Here is a 17,776-nt window from a genome sequence, read left to right as displayed (position 1 = left end):
AAAAATACAATCATGCGTGTTACGGACTGTATCCCTGCAGACTGTATTGATCTATATTGATATAAATGTTCTGGAACCAGAAATATTAATAAGAGAGAGAAACAACCCTTTTGAGAATCAGCACCTCCAAGTCCGAGTCCATGGTTCTCGCCCGGAAAAGGGTGGAGTGCCATCTCCGGGTTGGGGAGGACACCCTGCCCCAAGTGGAGGAGTTCAAGTACCTAGGAGTCTTGTTCACGAGTGAGGGAAAAGTGGATCGTGAGATCGACAGGCGGATCGGTGCGGCATCTTCAGTAATGCGGACGCTGTATTGATCCGTTGTGGTGAAGAAGGAGTGAGCCGGAAGGCAAAGCTCTCAATTTACCGGTCGATCTACGTTCCCATCCTTACCTATGGCCATGAGCTTTGGGTTATGACCGAAAGGACAAGATCACGGGTACAGGCGGCCAAAATTAGTTTCCTCCGCCGGGTGGCGGGGCTCTCCCTTAGAGATAGGGTGAGAAGCTCTGCCATCCGGGGGGAGCTCAAAGTAAAGCCGCTGCTCCTCCACATAGAGAGGAGCCAGATGAGGTGGTTCGGGCATCTGGTCAGGATGCCACCCGAACGCCTCCCTAGGAAGGTGTTTCGGGCACGTCCGACCGGTAGGAGGCCACGGGGAAGACCCAGGACACGCTGGGAAGACTATGTCTCCCGGCTGGCCTGGGAACGCCTCGGGATCCCCCGGGAGGAGCTGGATGAAGTGGCTGGGGAGAGGGAAGTCTGGGCTTCCCTGCTTAAGCTGCTGCCCCCGCGACCCGACCTCGGATAAGCGGAAGAAGATGGATGGATGGATGGAGTGTGAATGAGTGTAAATGGGGGAGGGAGTTTTTTTGGGTTGGTGCACTAATTGTAAGTGTATCTTGTGTTTTTTATGTTGATTTAATAAAAAAAAATATATATATATATATTTTATTTTTTTTTTTAAATTTTTTATTTTATTATTATTTTTATTTCTTTGCGGCCCGGTACCAATCGATGGTTGGGGACCACTGATTTAGAGGAGTTATCTCACCCTCTGAGAAGGTTTACTAATGTTTTCCAATGTTGTAAAAATAAAAGTAGGCTAATATAGCTAATATAGACACTTAAATCATGTGTTGTCTTCATTATAACACTCGTATGAGACTTTTAAAGTCATTTTGATAGTAGGCTATTATAACTAATACAGACACGTACATCATGTGTTGACTTCATTATATCACTTATAGAAGGCTTTTCATTTTTGGCGGCTCCAAACCGATTTTTTTTTTTTTTTTTTGGACCAAAGTGGCTCTTTCAACATTTTGGGTTGCCAACCCATGCCTTAGCACACGTCTATGGAGACTGTCATGTAATTCTAAAATGAAACTGAAGATGGCAGTAATGCAACACAGATGGATGCCAGTTGCTGTAAACGTGAAAAGAAGAAGAAAAACCAAGCAAGCGGGGTGTTTTTAACCAAACAAAGGAGTGTTTTTAAAAAAAAATGTTACGTTTGTTGTTTTCACATGTTTTATGTGGCAAATATACGACACATTCTACGTTGCCGAGGTCTTTATGGAGGTCGCTAACGAGGCAGTCAGACACCACATTGAGTGTTTTTAACCAATGGCGGCGCCATTCTCATGCTGGCAAGTCCAGCACTATCTTTTCAAAACACCGACGTAAGTCTCCCCTGGTGTGGATATGCGGGGTCGGCGCGGGTCTGGCCCTGGTTTTAGGACTCACTCGTCGAGCGTGGACAGACGACACTTCGTGTGATGATAACACGACGAGTGGCCATCGATACGACGCTGCCGTCGCAGCGAGCCGCGTGTTGTTGCAGCTGACACGGGTAAGGTAGTTGTTGTTGTTGCAGCTGACACGGGTAAGGTAGTTGTTGTTGCAGCTGACACGGGTAAGGTAGTTGTTGCTGTTGCAGCTGACCCGGGTAAGGTAGTTGTTGTTGTTGCAGCTGACACGGGTAAGGTAGTTGTTGTTGTTGCAGCTGACCGGGGTAAGGTAGTTGCAGGGCATGAACATGGTCCACTGTGCTTCAGCTGTGTGTTTGTTTCTTGTCAGGCTGAAGTCGGAGCTCCTGGTCTGGTGGTGGGGGTCTCCGTGGATGGGGTTCATGTCTGGTCTGAAGGTAATTTCATAGCTTGGACTTTTCCCCACTTTGTCTGGTTGGATTTAAAGTTCCAGGCACTCCATTTTTATCAGTTACGCTCATTAAACGAGTATAGTCTAAATCATGGGTGTCAAACTCATTTGAACTCAGGGAACTCAAGTGGGCCGTAATGGTCAAATCATGGCATGATAACTTAAAAATAAAGGTTGTTTTCTTTGTTTTACAAACCCCGTTTCCATATGAGTTGGGAAATTGTGTTAGATGTAAATATAAACGGAATACATTGATTTGCAAATCCTTTTCAACCCATATTCAATTGAATGCACTACAAAGACAAGATATTTGATGTTCAAACTCATAAACTTTATTTATTTTTTGCAAATAATAATTAACTTAGAATTTCATGGCTGCAACACGTGCCAAAGTAGTTGGGAAAGGGCATGTTCACCACTGTGTTACATCACCTTTTCTTTTAACAACACTCAATAAACGATTGGGAACTGAGGAAACTAATTGTTGAAGCTTTGAAAGTGGAATTCTTTCCCATTCTTGTTTTATGTAGAGCTTCAGTCGTTCAACAGTCGGGGGTCTCCGCTGTCGTATTGTACGCTTCATAATGCGCCACACATTTTCGATGGGAGACAGGTCTGGACTGCCGACGGTCCAGGAAAGTACCCGCACTCTTTTTTTACGAAGTCACGCTGTTGTAACACGTGCTGAATGTAGCTTGGCACTGTCTTGCTGAAATAAGCAGGGGCGTCCATGAAAAAGACGGTGCTTAGATGGCAGCATATGTTGTTCCAAAAGCTGTATGTACCTTTCAGCATTAATGGTGCCTTCACAGATGTGTAAGTTACCCATGCCTTGGGCACTAATGCACCCCCATACCATCACACATGCTGGCTTTTGAACTTTGCGTCGATAACAGTCTGAATGGTTCGCTTCCCCTTTGGACCGGATGACACTATGTCGAATATTTCCAAAACAATTTGAAATGTGGACTCGTCAGACCACAGAACACTTTTCCACTTTGTATGAGTCCATCTTCGATGATCTCGGGCCCAGAGAAGCCGGCGGCGTTTCTGGATGTTGTTGATAAATGGCTTTCGCTTTGCATAGTAGAGCTTTAACTTGCACTTACTGATGTAGCGATAAACTGTATTTAGTGACAGTGGTTTTCTGAAGTGTTCCTGAGCCCATGTGGTGATATCCTTTAGAGATTGATGTCGGTTTTTGATACAGTGCCGTCTGAGGGATCGAAGGTCACGGTCATTCAATGTTGGTTTCCGGCCATGCCGCTTACGTGGAGTGATTTCTCCAGATTCTCTGAACCTTTTGATGATATTACGGACCGTAGATGTTGAAATCCCTAAATTTCTTGCAATTGCACTTTGAGAAACGTTGTTCTTAAACTGTTTGATTATTTGCTCACGCAGTTGTGGACAAAGGGGTGTACCTCGCCCCATCCTTTCTTGTGAAAGACTGAGCATTTTTTGGGAAGCTGTTTTTATACCCAATCATGGCACCCACCTGTTCCCAATTAGCCTGTTCACCTGTGGGGTGTTCCAAATAAGTGTTTGATGAGCATTCCTCAACTTTATCAGTATTTATTGCCACCTTCCCCAACTTCTTTGTCACGTGTTGCTGGCATCAAATTCTAAAGTTAATGATTATTTGCAAAAAAAATATGTTTATCAGTTTGAACATCAAATATGTTGTCTTTGTAGCATATTCAACTGAATATGGGTTGAAAACGATTTGCAAATCATTGTATTCTGTTTATATTTAAATCTAACACAATTTCCCAACTCATATGGAAACGGGGTTTGTACTTTGGCCAACAATAGAACACGCCTTTTATTGATATCTGGATATTTTTAGGCCATGTCACGATACACGGTATATATCTGGATATTTTGCCTTAGCCTTGAATGAACACTTGATGCATATAATCACAGCAGTATGATGATTCTATGTGTCTACATTAAAACATTCTTCTTCATACTGCATTATTATATGCTACTTTTAAACTTTCATGCAGCGTCTGTACACATAGACGTGGTGCAAATAGAGCAAGGATGTCAAAGTGGTTTGCATTGAGGGCCATCAGAGGGCCGCTTGTAACAGTGAATAATGTATGAATTTGCCTCTGGATTTCATTATTAATTATGTAAATTGTTTTAAGTAGACTGTCCACTTTACAGTAAAAACTTTACATTTACAAAATCCATCCATCCATCCATCTTCTTCCGCTTATCCGAGGTCGGGTCGCGGGGGCAGCAGCCTAAGCAGGGAAGCCCAGACTTCCCTCTCCCCAGCCACTTCGTCCAGCTCCTCCCGGGGGATCCCGAGGCATTCCCAGGCCAGCCGGGAGACATAGTCTTCCCAGCGTGTCCTGGGTCTTCCCCGTGGCCTCCTACCGGTCGGACGTGCCCTAAACACCTCCCGAGGGAGGCGATCGGGTGGCATCCTGACCAGATGCCCGAACCACCTCATCTGGCTCCTCTCGATGTGGAGGAGCAGCGGCTTTACTTTGAGCTCCCCCCGGATGACAGAGCTTCTCACCCTATCTCTAAGGGAGAGCCCTGCCACCCGGCGGAGGAAACTCATTTCGGCCGCTTGTACCCGTGATCTTGTCCTTTCGGTCATAACCCAAAGCTCATGACCATAGGTGAGGTTGGGAACGTAGATCGACCGGTAAATTGAGAGCTTTGCCTTCCGGCTCAGCTCCTTCTTCACCACAACGGATCGATACAGCGTCCGCATTACTGAAGATGCCGCACCGATCCGCCTGTCGATCTCACGATCCACTCTTCCCTCACTCGTGAACAAGACTCCGAGGTACTTGAACTCCTCCACTTGGGGCAGGGTCTCCTCCCCAACCCGAAGATGGCATTCCACCCTTTTCCCATTTACAAAATGTTAATGTAAAATAGTTAATTTTTTACATTTTACGGTAAATATTTAAGTTTTGTTTTTTACAGAAAAAAGCTGGCAGCTTAGTTGCCAGAATTTTTGTGTTAAATTGACATTGGTTTTTACAACATTATATTGTTCATGGAAAAACAGTACAAGTTCTTTTTTTATTCTGGCAACTTAGCTGCCAGTTTTTCTACCGTAAAAACAAATGTATTGTTTTTTCCATTTACAGTAAAACACAGTTGAAAACAAGATTTTACTGTAAAAATATGGCAGCTCAGTCAACATAATTTTAACGCAAACATTTTATTTATTTTTTTTCAATTTACAGTAATATGCTGTAAAGAACACCGTAAAATGTATTGTAATTTTTAATAATTTGATGGGTAGTTTGCTGTAAAATCATAAGTCACGCAGATATTTAAGTATATATTTTTTTATTTGGACAAAAAATGTTTGGAAAGTATGATAATATGCTTTAATATTTGTTGCAATATTGTATAAGAGGTAGGGATGTCCCGATCCGATATTTGGATCGGATCGGCCCCCGATATTTGCAAAAAAAATGCGTATCGGCAAGGCATCGGAAAATGCCGATCCAGATCCAGTTTTAAAAAAACTCCGGTCCGTGTTTTCCAACGCACCGATTTAAATATTACATTCCACTTTTCTGCTGCTCCCTAATTTCCGTTCCGCATTTTCCAGCACACCTTCAACACATCCACAGGTCTGTGGATTCTCACGCAGTTGCTTTTAGCTGCTGACATTACACGACAGGCTCTTCTCACTCTTTCCTGTCTCCCTCTTACAGACAGCGAGCGCACCTTCTTACACACGTCACATACTGTCACGTCATACGTCACATACGCATACGCCCTCTCCCAGCAGAGAGCGAGGTAGCAGCATGGCTAACGTTAGCTGTGATGCTAGCGCAGCCGCTAAGGTGCGCGCCTGCTCAAGCGTCCTCTGCGCACGGCAAATCTATGCCACGCACAAAATCAAATAAAAAAATAAGCGCATAACAATTTTCGACACACGGACACGACAGAGAAAACAGTTTTCGTCATCATTGTTCAAATATTGTAACGTCTGTCGAGACGCTTATCTCCATTCGGTGCCACACGTCCACACCATCAAAATGCCGAGGCAAACATTTCCACATCAACACCGTATGAAAAAAATAGTGATTTTTTTTTAGTTGTCATTTCCCTCTCTGCATGAAAATTTAAAAGTAGCATATGTTAATGCAGTATGAAGAAGAATGTTTTAATGTAGACACATAGAATCATCATACTGCTGTGATTATATGCATCAAGTGTTCATTCAAGGCTAAGGCAAAATATCGAGATATATATCGTGTATCGCAATATGGCCTTAAAATATCGCAATATTAAAAAAAGGCCATATCGCCCAGCCCTAGTTCAATGATGCCATTTCTGTTTGTCATGTATAATTTTGTCTATTTTGTGTTTATCCTTGAATAAACAGGTCAGTTTCTTGTTACCAACCATTGTGTATTATTCAAACTCCCCTAATTCAGCTGGCTAGTTGTTATCAAGAGTACTAAAACCCTTTTCAACATGATTCTGACAACTAAGTAGGCTAATTAACATTAAACTTTAATACATGCTCGGATAGGCCAGTATCGGTCAGTATCGGTATCGGTCAGTATCGGTATCGGATCGGAAGTGCAAAAACAATATCGGTATCGGATCGGAAGTGCAAAAACCTGGATCGGGACATCCCTAATAGAAGGTATGCAATTTCAAGCAGTACATATATTTTTTCTGTCGAAATGAAAACAATCCATTACATTTAGTGAGAAAATATGAAGTACTTTATTGACACTTTATCTTGCCCCAAGTGGAGAAGTTCAAGTACCTCGGAGTCTTGTTCATGAGTGAGGGAAGAGTGGATCGTGAGATCGACAGGCGGATCGGTGCGGCGTCTTCAGTAATACGGACGCTGTATCGATCCGTTGTGGTGAAAAAGGAGCTGAGCCGGAAGGCAAAGCTCTCAATTTACCGGTCGATCTACGTTCCCATCCTCACCTATGGTCATGAGCTTTGGGTTATGACCGAAAGGACAAGATCACGGGTACAAGCGGCCGAAATTAGTTTCCTCCGCCGGGTGGCGGGGCTCTCCCTTAGAGATAGGGTGAGAAGCTCTGTCATCCGGGGGGAGCTCAAAGTAAAGCCGCTGCTCCTCCACATCGAGAGGAGCCAGATGAGGTGGTTCGGGCATCTGGTCAGGATGCCACCCGAGCGCCTCCCTAGGGAGGTGTTTAGGGCACGTCCGACCAGTAGGAGGCCGCGGGGAAGACCCAGGACACGCTGGGAAGACTATGTCTCCCGGCTGGCCTGGGAACGCCTCGGGGTCCCACGGGAGGAGCTGGACGAAGTGGCTGAGGAGAGGGAAGTCTGGGCTTCCCTGCTTAGGCTGCTGCCCCCGCGACCCAACCTCGGATAAGCGGAAGAAGATGAATGGTTGGACTTTATTGACACATATAATTTCCAGGTGTTTGCAGGCCAGATAAAATGAAGTGGCGGGCCAGATCTGGCCCCCGGGCATTGAGTTTGACACCTGTGAAATAGAGGGTTCGTAAATCGAGGTTCCACTGTATTGGATTTGAAACGTTCACTACTTTGACCATGAGTTATCCACAATGTTTCATGACACACTCAAACGATTGCTATATTCCAGGGATCGGGTATGCTGATTTGGAGAACCAGGTGCAATGCGGACCTAAAACTAAGATGCGAATCGCTAGCATCAGTAAGTCGCTGACATCTGCAGCTGCTGCTCGCCTGTGTGACGAAGGGAAACTAGATCTGGATGCTCCAGTCCAGACATACTTACCAGAGTTTCCTGAGAAAGAGATTGATGGACAGAATGTAAGTTACCCAAACTCACTCCAATAGAATGTTCCGGTCTTCAACAATCCAACCTGTAAGCATCATGTCCTTTTTCCACCCCTTCCATCCCTCTTAGTTCACAGTAACCCCTCGCATGATTCTCTCCCACCTAAGTGGAATACGGCACTATGAGAAGGATGCAAACAAAGTGAGGGAGGACAAGAAGAAAGCCAAGCGGCTTTTGAAGCCCAAAAAAGAAGACGAGGGCTCGGGTGAAAACAAAAGTGATCCCTCAAAAGAGCAGAGTCCCCAATCCAAAGAGGCGCAGAAGAAAAAAGAGTTTGATCACGAAGAATATTACCTGATGGACAATTTTGAAAATGTCACCCAATCACTGAAGCTCTTTAAGGACGACCCGCTCATATTTAAACCAGGTAAAACCTTTTCAGTCTGTATTTACTGGAATTTGACTCCGTTTCAACACTTTAACAGGAGGAATGTTCAGTTTCAGTTTATGTGGAACATGCATACATAATGCATCACATATTTCCACTTGTTTCATTACAGAAGGTCCAAAAGGAAGTAGGAAGAAGCTGAGTTTATATAATCCTACCCCTTTTCATACCATAGCAATATTATCCCATTTCCTTGTTCTCTGTAACAGAACAGTGAATATATAAATAATACACCACAGTAAGTAAACACATATTAAATACATAAATAATCTTTATCTAAAATTTTTTTTTTTAATCATAATTCTTGTTGTGTGTACTTTGTGAACACTTGTAGTTTGAACAGTCTCTTAAAGTGAATCATATTGCTGCTTTGTTGGATTTCTTTGCTTAATCCATTCCATCATTTAATTCCACATACTCATATGCTAAAGATTTTAAGTGTTGTACGTGCATACAAATGTTTTCATTTAAATTCCTCTAAGGCAGTGGTTGTTAACCTTGTTGGAGGTACCGAACCCCACCAGTTTCATATGCGCATTCACCGAACCCTTAAATGGGTTATACTTGTATAGCGCTTTTCTACCTTCAAGGTACTCAAAGCGCTTTGACAGTATTTCCACATTCACCCATTCACACACACATTCACACACTGATGCGGGAGCTGCCATGCAAGGCGCTAACCAGCAGCCATCAGGAGCAAGGGGTGAAGTGTCTTGCCCAAGGACACAACGGACGTGACTAGTATGGTAGAAGGTGGGGATTGAACCCCAGTAACCAGCAACCCTCCGATTGCTGGCGCGGCCACTCTACCAACTTCGCCACGCCGTCCCCTTCTTCGGTGAAAAATAAAATGTTTTTTTTTTCTTCAAATTCAAGACAAAGTTATGTTTTTTTTACTGGTGCACAAAATGAAGCGTGCATGAACATCACCTTGTTCAAAGAACAAAACCAACACAGTGCATGAACTCACAACAAATTACACACCTGCAAATCAGTCTGACTTCTTGCCGTATCCATAACACGCCGATAGGGAGAAGTTTTTATTTACACGATGAGTCGGGTGTGTCTTGACCTCCGCGGCGGAGGCTCCCCCGAACCCCTGAGGCCGACTCACCGAACCCCTAGGGTTCGATCGAACCCAGGTTAAGAACCACTGCTCTAAGGTTATATTTCTCCTCTTTAGTTGAGAAGAATTGTTGTACATTCTTGGCTAGCAGGTTATAGTTTACTTTGTACATCATTTTACATGTTTGCAAATGCACCAAATCATTGAATTTCAATATTTGTGATTGAATAAATAAAGTGTTTGTATGTTCTCTATATCCAACATTATGTATTATTATAATTGATCTTTTTTGTAACACAGTTAGTGAATGAAGCTCACATTTGTAGTTGTTTCCCATATTTCTACACAATAACTCAGATATGTAACACTCGTGAGAAGTAGAGAATATGAAGTCATTTTTGGTCTAGAACATGTTTTATTTATTCATTATTGACGTGTTTTTTGCTACTTTATGTTGCATATTTTTACATGAGATTTCCAGTTAATTTTATCATCCATAATTACATCCAAAAAGGTGTTTTTTTTTTACCCTTTCAATGTCGCCTCCTCTTCCTGCAGGCACAACTTTCCTGTACTCCACCCACGCCTACACCCTCCTGAGCGCTGTCATGGAGCAGGCTGCTGACCAGTGCTTCCTGGATGTCATGATGAACCTGTTTCATGAACTTGGAATGCTGGATACCGTGCCAGATCAGAATGAACCTATCATTTACCATCGCTCCAGGTAATCTCATTCCATGGAATTAGGTGTCTTTTCACTTACTGTAAACGGGGTTTTTCCTGGCTCAAATTGAGGCAGAGGTGGTACAATCCTGACCATGCGCCAGAATTTTAACGCAAAAAAATGGTAGTTTTTTTTTTTTTTCAATTTACAGTAATATGTTGTAAAGAACACCGTAAAATGTATTGTCATTTTTATTAATTTAATGGGTAGTTTGCTGTAAAATCAGATATTTAGGTTAAGTTAAAGTACCAAAGATTACAATAATAATAATAGTAATAATAATAATAGATTTTATTTGTAAAAAAGCACTTTACATTGAGCAAACAACCTCAAAGTGCTACAGTGTATTAAAAATGAAATAAAATAAAAACTAGAACCAGCACGCTTAAATCTAAAAAAAGGCTTTTTTAAAAAGAAGGGTTTTTAAGCCTTTTTTAAAAGCATCCACAGTCTGTGGTGCCCTCAGGTGGTCAGGGAGAGCGTTCCACAGACTGGGAGCAGCGGAGCAGAAAGCCCGGTCTCCCATTGTTTGTAGCTTTGTCCTCCGTATGGCAGAAATCCACTTGTTACGGCGGTCAACTTTATGCACCAAGTAGCGGGGTCGAAAAAATCGATTCGATCTCTGTTTCTTCTCCGGTGGTTGCTTCAGGTCTTTCCGGTGCACTGCTGTCGATATAGTGCCTCTGTAGTGGCTCAACGCTGCACCTGCAGTTAAAATACGTAGCTGCCGCAGAGGGACACCAATCCCTCAATCAACAATTGACTGATATCAATCACTCTAGCTTGGGGCGGCACAAAATTAGCTGAAGGCGGCCGCCACGCAATTTTGAAGGCAGGAAAAACCCTGTGTAGATGTGAACACACTTCCCCTGCAATTTCTGTCCATACTTGCGTTGTTTAAAAAATGATTGTCCCTCACAGATACTATCATCTGAACAGGCGAGGACGGGTAGTGAACTGCCCGTACGTAGACAACTCGTACAAGTGGGCGGGAGGCGGCTTCCTTTCCACTGTGGGCGATTTGCTGCGGTTTGGCAACGCTCTTCTTTACAGCTACCAAATTGCCTCCTTAAAGGACGCAAATGGCCTCCTCCTCGGCTTCCTCCAACCCAAAACGGCCGTAGCTCTATGGACCGCAGCGGACAACACCGCTGCCACCTGGGACAAGGATGGACGGTACGGCCAAGGCTGGCTGGTCGTGGACAAAGAGCAGAGGTATGGCCATTGCAGGAAGCGCAGGCATTACGTGTCGCACACAGGGGGCGCTGTTGGGGCCAGCAGTGTCCTCCTGGTGTTGCCCAGTGAGGACATGGAGCTGCCACAAGGACAGAAGACCCTCCCACAGGGTGTTGTGGTCACCATTCTCACCAACATGCAGTCTGTGGGACTCAACAGCACCGCCCTGAAGATTGCCCTCAAGTTTGACAAAGCCAGAAGTGTTTAGTTCTTTCCAGAACATTGCGGGTATGATACATCTTTTTGAAAATGTGTATTTTTCTATGAAAGTTGGTCAATTGGCACTAAACTCAGATACCTCGCTGATTTTGACACAAGAACGCCTTTACATAGAAGTCATTGTAATAATGAACAAATATTTGTATTGCACAATGAAAGAAAGACATTGCCAAAACAGATTTGTCTCTGCGTCATATTGACTGACAGAACACAATAAAAGGCTTTATTGTCATCGAACATGAGAGCATGCCAATGATACAAGCGGCTGCTCTGTTAGGTGCAGTTATAATATGATACAAATAACATACATGAATACCAGTACGGGCGATGCGGCTCGTCTTGTGAGAGTTACTGACGACATTAAACCTGAACCCGTGAAAAATGCTCTGCTATCGCATGGTGTGATTTAGTATTATTTTAGGTTATTGACCGTTACCCCAGCTATGGTCTGATTAATCAAAAACAGGGAAAGTTGATATATGAGGCACAGAACTTTCCCACTGAACTATGTGACATTATAAAAAACTTTTGGGTAAATTGCACAACACTCTCCACACTTCGACATGTTTGACACATTTAAGCTGCCTGATATTTCTAAAGGATTGCAAAACTTTAAAGAGGTCGTCCGGGAAGTAATAATATTACTTTAATTTTAATATTCCATGCTTTATCGTTTATACGTCATATTGTAGTGGGGGGGGGGGGGGGGGGGTCAATGTTTTGTTCAGTCTACTTGCTAAAACTTGTTGTAATTAATGATTGAACAAACTGACTTGTTTCTAATAATATTGTAAAGACTACATGTTTTTTTTTATCGTTGTTGCTGTCATATATATATATATATATATATATATAATGTATATGTATGTATGTATATATATATATATACATATATATATATATATATATATGTATGTATATATATATATATGTATGTATGTATGTATATATATATGTGTATATATATATATATATGTATATATACGTGTGTATATATGTATGTATGTATGTATATATATGTATGTATGTATATATATGTATGTATATATATATGTATGTATGTATATATGTATGTATGTATATATATGTGTGTATATATATATATATATATATATATATATATATATATATACCGGTGTATATATATATATATATATGTATGTATGCACAACATTGTTATTGTAAGAGTGAACACTGAGGAACTCTTTCTAGCGTACTAACACATTGGCACGCTTTGGTATTAGCCATAGAAGCTAACTATGGCAAGAGAAGCTATCTTTCACAACAAAATAAAATGTGTTTGAGTTTGTAATACACAACATTGTGATAGAACACCAATTTGTACTAGAACACCAATTTGTACTGAGTGAAAAACATGAGTATTATTTCATGTTTTGTTTGTACACAGCTAGCCAGACAGTGTATGTAGTGTAGTTGTAATAACACACATGACGTGTATCATGATGGATATTAAAGTGACTCACTTGATGGACAGTTGTGCGTCCGGTCCATTTGGCCAGGGACGTTTCCTGTTGAGTTTGGGTAAGCATGTGACCTAGTAACGATTGACGCTATTGATTGTATTCCAACAAGTGATTTCTTCCCAGAAGTGAAAAACAGTGTTGGTGGTGAGCAGCAAGCAGTGCACGCTCTATTTATTTACACAAGGGTCCTAGATCTTCCTTCAAAAAGCTCATACGAGCAAAAAATCCAACCATGCAATGTAACAGATCTTATAATTTATTTAAAAAAAAAGATTTGTTCAGTGATATCAAGAATTATTCGTTGGCGGAGTTCCCAAACTTGACAAACTGTCTTGTGCTCCGGACGACATCATCTATCTATATATATATATATATATATATATATATATAATTTTAACCCAATGTGGCCCCAACCGGGTCAAAAAGTTTGGGGACCCCTGCTTTTGAGCTACTGAGACTAATTCAATATCCTAATGGCCCACGGGTATAAACTGTTTTTAACTCTATGTCTTGCTCTTATTTAACCAAAATCTATTTCCTGATGGCAGGAGGGTGAACAAGTGCTGACCAGGGTGAGAGTTATCTGCCAGGATTTGCTTTGCTCTGCCGAGGCAAGCGAGAGTCAGCAATGTCCTCTAAAGAGGGCAGGGGGCGGCCGATAATCTTCTCCGCTGTCCTGGTCACCCTCTGCAGGACCTTCCTGCCTGCCGAAGAGCAGGCAGCAAACCATACAGCTACCCAATAAAAAGATACCTGCCGTTTCTCCTAAAGTTGGTTCCTCTGCAACACATAAAGTAAGTGGAGTCTCTGCCGTGCCTTTATCATTGCTGAAGTGTTGACCGTCCATGCGACCACAATCACCACACATGCCCCGTTTGCTACAAGTGGAGCATGTTCCCCTCTCTGTCTCTTAAATTCAATGACCATCTCCTTGGCCTTTGTGGTGTTCAGCACCAGCACCGGTCTTTCCTCTCTGGGGGCTGTTTCATCAACCCCAGTAATCAGGCCCGCCACTCTGGTGTCATCGGCGAACTTGATGATGGTGTTCGATGGATGAATGGAGACAGTCTTGCGTATAAGGGGCGAACAGGAGGGGGCTCAGCACACAACCCTGAGTGACGGAGTGGAGGAGCCTTGTTAACGGCTTATTAGTGATTCCCAGAGCCCCAAAAAAGTCTGCGTTTTCTATTGGGACTGCAGTACTCTGGAATGCCCTCCCGGTAACAGTTAGAGATGCTACCTCAGTAGACGCATTTAAGTCCCATCTTAAAACTAATTTGTATACTTTAGCCTTTAAATAGACCCCCCTTTTAGACCAGTTGATCTGCCGTTTCTTTTCTGCAATGCCCCCCTCTCCTTCGTGGATGGTTGGTAACAGGTTCGGTGGCCACGGATGAAGCGGTGGCTGTCCAGAGTCGGGACCCGGGGTGGACCACTCGTCTGTGCATCGGTTGGGGACGTCTCTGCGCTGCTGACCTGTCTCCGCTCGGGATGGTCTCCTGCTGGCCCCACTATGGACTGGACTCTCACTATTATGTTAAGATCCACTATGGACTAGACTCTCACAATATTATATGCTAGATCCACTCGACGTCCATTGCACTGGTCGCCCACATCTGTGGTCCCCTCCAAGGTTCTCATTGTCATTCCATTGCGTTGAGTTTTTTCTTGCCCTGATGTGGGATCCGAGCCGAGGATGTCGTTGTGGCTTGTGCAGCCCTTTGAGACACTTGTGATTTAGGGCTATATAAGTAAACATTGATTGATTGATTGTTAACCCACCTTAACAACCTGAGGTCGGTTGGTCAGAAAGATATTTATCTTGGAGCCGATGAGGGAGAGTAGACCCAGGAAGTTCAGCTTCTCTTCCAGGATGTTTGGGATGGTAGAATTGAACGCTGAGTTGTAGTCGACGGAACAGCAACCTGACATAGGTAACAGGGAGTTCCAGATGTTCCACAGCTGAGTGGAGACCAGTGGCGATGGTGTCCTCTGTGGGCCGGTTTGGCCTGTAGGAAAACTGGTGTGCATCCAAGTTCTAGGGGAGGCAGGCTTTGATTTATTGGAGAACATGCCTTTCAAAACACTTGATAACCACAGTCGTCAGTAGCGCTGGTCTGTAGTCATTTAAGCAGTGGCGGTCTGTGCGTTTCCCACCGAGGGCATTCAGCAATGTCCGACTTCAACGAAGACCTCTCAAAATACCGTAACTGATATCACCACATGGACACAGCTGGAGATACAATACAGAAACACACTTGCACACTACTGTGCATTAATACACATCAACAATGTACAAAAGGGTCGGTGCATTTAACATTCAATAAAGCCGCATCAGCAATTAAAACATCTCTTACGTGGTACTGTCAAAACTAAAATAATTGTATGAAAAATGAAAAAATTAAGAAATAAAATATTTTAACTCACAATTTGTAGCACCCATTCGACGCCGTATAAGCCAGTGGTACCCTCGTAGTCGGTAGTTGGTCGTAGTCAGGTTGATCCGTGTGAAAGTGGTGGGCAAACCATTTCACCGCCGGGATAGCTTCCGGTGTCGGCCGACCTCGTCTCACAAGATCTAGTTTCTCTTAAGGATCCTTCTTGAAAATATACATCAACATTTTGCTCTCCTTCTTTGTGAGTACCGGCGAGTTTTCTGTGGCTCGTATGGCTCCTGTGCCACTTCCTGTTTTCGTAACTTGTGATTTGATACTTTCTAATCACAGGAGGCGTAAATGTCACGTTCAAGATGAGGTCAGTTAGAAGGCCTTACTGACAACAACTCCTGATCGGATTGGCTATGGCAATGATCTATCAACTGTATGTGCCCGTTCACTTACAGTGCACAGACATTGTTGATTCTGAAGGCAGATTTGGTACAGCATGGCAACATAAGCTAGCTGAATTCTGATTGGATAAAAACTCTATAAACTAATAACAACAGCACTGGAAGGAACATAATATGACATGAAGACAATATGAATACTTTTACATATTAAGGGAAAGTCCATTAAAAATGACTTTTATCTTTAATTATTATGATGATTTCTGGTTATGTTAGGTCCAGCAGAGAAGATCTTGCTGGCCCTGACGACACATCACTGACTTGAAGTATTTTATGACTGTCCTCTTGGGGACTGGGACTGGACTAACCTTATTTCTTTTATTACATACCTTTTTGAAATGTACGACTGTGATTGCTCAATGCTTTAGATATTCACTCGGTTGACATTAGACCAAATTTAAAAGTGTTCTATTAGAAATGGGGACGGCATGGCGCGGTTGGGAGAGTGGCCGTGCCAGCAACCTTGAGGTCTCCTGGTTTCGATCCCCACCTTCTACCAACCTCGTCACGTCCGTTGTGTCCTTGAGCAAGACACTTCACCCTTGCTCCTGATGGGTCGTGGTTAGGGCCTTGCATGGCAGCTCCCTCCATCAGTGTGTGAATGTGTGTGTGAACGGGTGAATGTGGAAATAGTGTCAAAGCGCTTTGAGTACCTTGAAGGTAGAAAAGCGCTACACAAGTATAACCCATTCATTCATTCAAAGCCGAACACACAATGCAGGTCAACCTGTTTCTAATGCTCTCTTAAACACTCGACGCAATCGAACGAGTCTCCATTATGGCTTTCTTGTCCAACTTTTACATGTCAGTCCAACTTTCGGTTTAAAATGTTACAGGTCAGACAGTAATGGTTGTTTCAAGTAGAGACCACTAGATGGTGCTCACCACCAGACAAGTCTAACCTACCAACACAAACTGTGCAGTAGGAGGCATCCATCATTGTAAGGAGTGTATTCACCAATGGGTATGTCTTGTGTGGATCCAAACAAATAACACAGTCAAAATGTTCGGAATTCAAATCATTTAGTAGGTTTGTTTCATTGCTTGTATTTACAAAATCAAACGTTTACCCATCATTCGACACAGAAGGTTGATATTTTAGTTTAATGTTCAAACAGGTATTGTACATGCACAGCCATAGATTGAAATGTGATGTGTGGGGGGGTGGGGGGTGGCTCAGATGGTAGAGCGGTCGGATTTCCTGGTTCGAATCCAGCTTCCGCCATCACTGCTGTTGTGTCCTTGGCCAAAACACTTCACCCGCCTTGCTCCCAGTGCCACCCACGCTGGTGTGGATATAGCTTCAATGTAAATCGCTTTGAGTCGTCGGAGAAAAAGCGTTGTATAAATATAATTAACTTCACTAATAGTACAATGAAACGAGATCATGCGTTAGGTCACATAAACAGTTTTACAAAGGCGACCATAGAACTGAAAATGTGACTGTACTCTGTCCTGAGTGCTCGCTAAAAGACGACGGAAGCGACACTTAAATTCAAACGAGAAGAACAGAAAGTACACAAAAGTGAGCTGCTTGCCACCTGTCCCTCGTCATCAAAGTTAATATTTTTTTCTATTTTACAGTGAACTTCATTGTGGACTTTTCTGACGCCTAGCAATGTTACTACAAACATGGCTTCTGCAGTTAATAACGGATTTTTGACAATGGGGTGATTCCGAAACGAAATTAGAACAAATTGGACCAACATGCTGGAACATAGTCTGTTGGACTTCTAGAGTTCCTCTATAACACCAAAATGGCGAGCTCCAGCTGTATTTCCACAACGATTGTGACTTCATCTTATTGTGGAAAACTAAATTTGATGCTGAGTCAGCTCTTGTGTT

At 42.9% G+C, this 17,776-nt stretch overlaps 1 protein-coding gene across 2 annotated transcripts; it reads left to right on the top strand.

The window, feature by feature from the left end:
• Positions 1-1,365: 1,365 nt before the first annotated feature.
• lactb (lactamase, beta) lies at positions 1,366-12,266 on the top strand. 2 transcript variants are annotated; one of them, XM_061969340.2, is made up of 6 exons: positions 1,366-1,852; positions 2,080-2,146; positions 7,751-7,941; positions 8,039-8,336; positions 9,982-10,147; positions 11,087-12,266. In XM_061969340.2, exons 1-6 carry the CDS (start codon positions 1,505-1,507, stop codon positions 11,589-11,591), a joined length of 1,575 nt encoding a protein of 524 aa, XP_061825324.2. In that variant the 5' UTR covers positions 1,366-1,504; the 3' UTR covers positions 11,592-12,266. The 2 variants fall into 2 exon arrangements, with proteins under 2 accessions (XP_061825324.2, XP_061825322.2); XM_061969338.2 differs by having other exon boundaries at positions 11,069-12,263.
• The last annotated feature ends 5,510 nt before the right edge of the window (positions 12,267-17,776 follow it).

Source organism: Nerophis lumbriciformis, linkage group LG10 (assembly GCF_033978685.3).
Source record: "Nerophis lumbriciformis linkage group LG10, RoL_Nlum_v2.1, whole genome shotgun sequence".
Taxonomy (NCBI): domain Eukaryota; kingdom Metazoa; phylum Chordata; class Actinopteri; order Syngnathiformes; family Syngnathidae; genus Nerophis; species Nerophis lumbriciformis.
Note: the sequence above shows the minus strand (reverse complement) of the source record. Positions and strands in the feature narration are given on the sequence as shown.

Coding starts and splice junctions, on each gene's coding strand:
- lactb (XM_061969338.2), top strand. CDS start 1,505: ATGTTACGTTTGTTGTTTTCACATGTTTTATGTGGCAAATATACGACA. Junction 1,853..2,079: donor TGTTGTTGCAGCTGACACGG/GTAAGGTAGTTG, acceptor GTTTCTTGTCAG/GCTGAAGTCGGAGCTCCTGG. Junction 10,148..11,068: donor ATCATTTACCATCGCTCCAG/GTAATCTCATTC, acceptor TGTCCCTCACAG/ATACTATCATCTGAACAGGC.